Source organism: Sinocyclocheilus rhinocerous, unplaced genomic scaffold, assembly GCF_001515625.1.
Source record: "Sinocyclocheilus rhinocerous isolate Xijiao unplaced genomic scaffold, SAMN03320098_v1.1 C36245292, whole genome shotgun sequence".
Classification (NCBI taxonomy): Eukaryota; Metazoa; Chordata; class Actinopteri; order Cypriniformes; family Cyprinidae; genus Sinocyclocheilus; species Sinocyclocheilus rhinocerous.
The window spans coordinates 1-937 of record NW_015776851.1 but is presented as its reverse complement, the minus strand read 5'-3'; the positions used below and the strand labels follow the sequence as shown (position 1 = coordinate 937).

Genomic DNA, 937 nt, shown 5'->3' with positions numbered 1-937 from the left:
GGAGATATGGGTGTGTACTACATGGTGGTGTGTCTGGTGACGTTTACCATCATCATGATTCTGAACATCACTCGCCTTTGCATGATGAGCAGCCATCTGAAGAAAACCGAGAAGGCCATCAACGACTTCTTCCGCACGGAAGGCGCGGAAAAGCTCCAAAAGGCCTTTGAGATCGCGAAGCGTATTCCTATCATTACCTCGGCAAAAACGCTGGAGCTGGCGAAGGTCACACAGTTCAAGACCATGGAGTTTGCGCGCTACATCGAGGAGCTAGCGCGTAGCATACCGCTCCCACCGCTGATCATGAACTGCCGCACCTTCATGGAGGAGATCCTCGAGGTCGTCGGCGTAGAGGAAATGAGACACACTTTTGTCCGACAAGCACCTGAGAATCACGGTGGGGCGGCTGCTGGCACTTCCGATGACGTTTTCACTATCTTGCGCGAAAGAGAGCGGGCGAGGGAGAGAGAGAGGGAGCGCAGCGATTCTCCCGCCCTGGACTCGGACGACGCGTCGCTTCACGAGCAGCCTCAGCACATGGCCATTCAGGTTTCGATTCATCCGCCGTTAGCTGCAGCAGGATGCTGTAACGAGGAAGCTCCGCCTCTTTCCAAAATAGTCTCCTCTCCATCCCCATTGGCTCAGCTGCCTCTGGAGGCGGAGTCTGAGGAGAAGGAAAACAAGGAGGAGTCTGTACAAGTAGGTGGTGCTGCACAGAAAACCCAAGTCATTTATGAAAGCCATGTGTAATATCCTGAAGGAAGGATAATGACCTCGCTATGCATTTTCTTTGGGAACGAAAAGGTCAAGATTTGTGTTTCTTCTCAGAAGTTGCTTTCTATTAGTCATCTTAGGAAAGATGAAGAATAGATGCATTTGTGTTTGGGTGAATCTCGCAAAACTCATATTTCTGGGTCATATTTTACCTTGGGGAGAA

The 937-nt window shown here is 50.8% G+C and overlaps 1 protein-coding gene across 1 annotated transcript; it reads left to right on the top strand.

Moving 5' to 3' along the window:
• Positions 1–6: 6 nt before the first annotated feature.
• On the top strand, positions 7–937 carry LOC107735698 (microfi brillar-associated protein 3-like; the record flags this gene model as incomplete). The annotated part of the gene is made up of 1 exon (XM_016547298.1): positions 7–937. A coding segment is annotated over one exon (744 nt), but the record flags the coding sequence as incomplete, so codon positions are not given.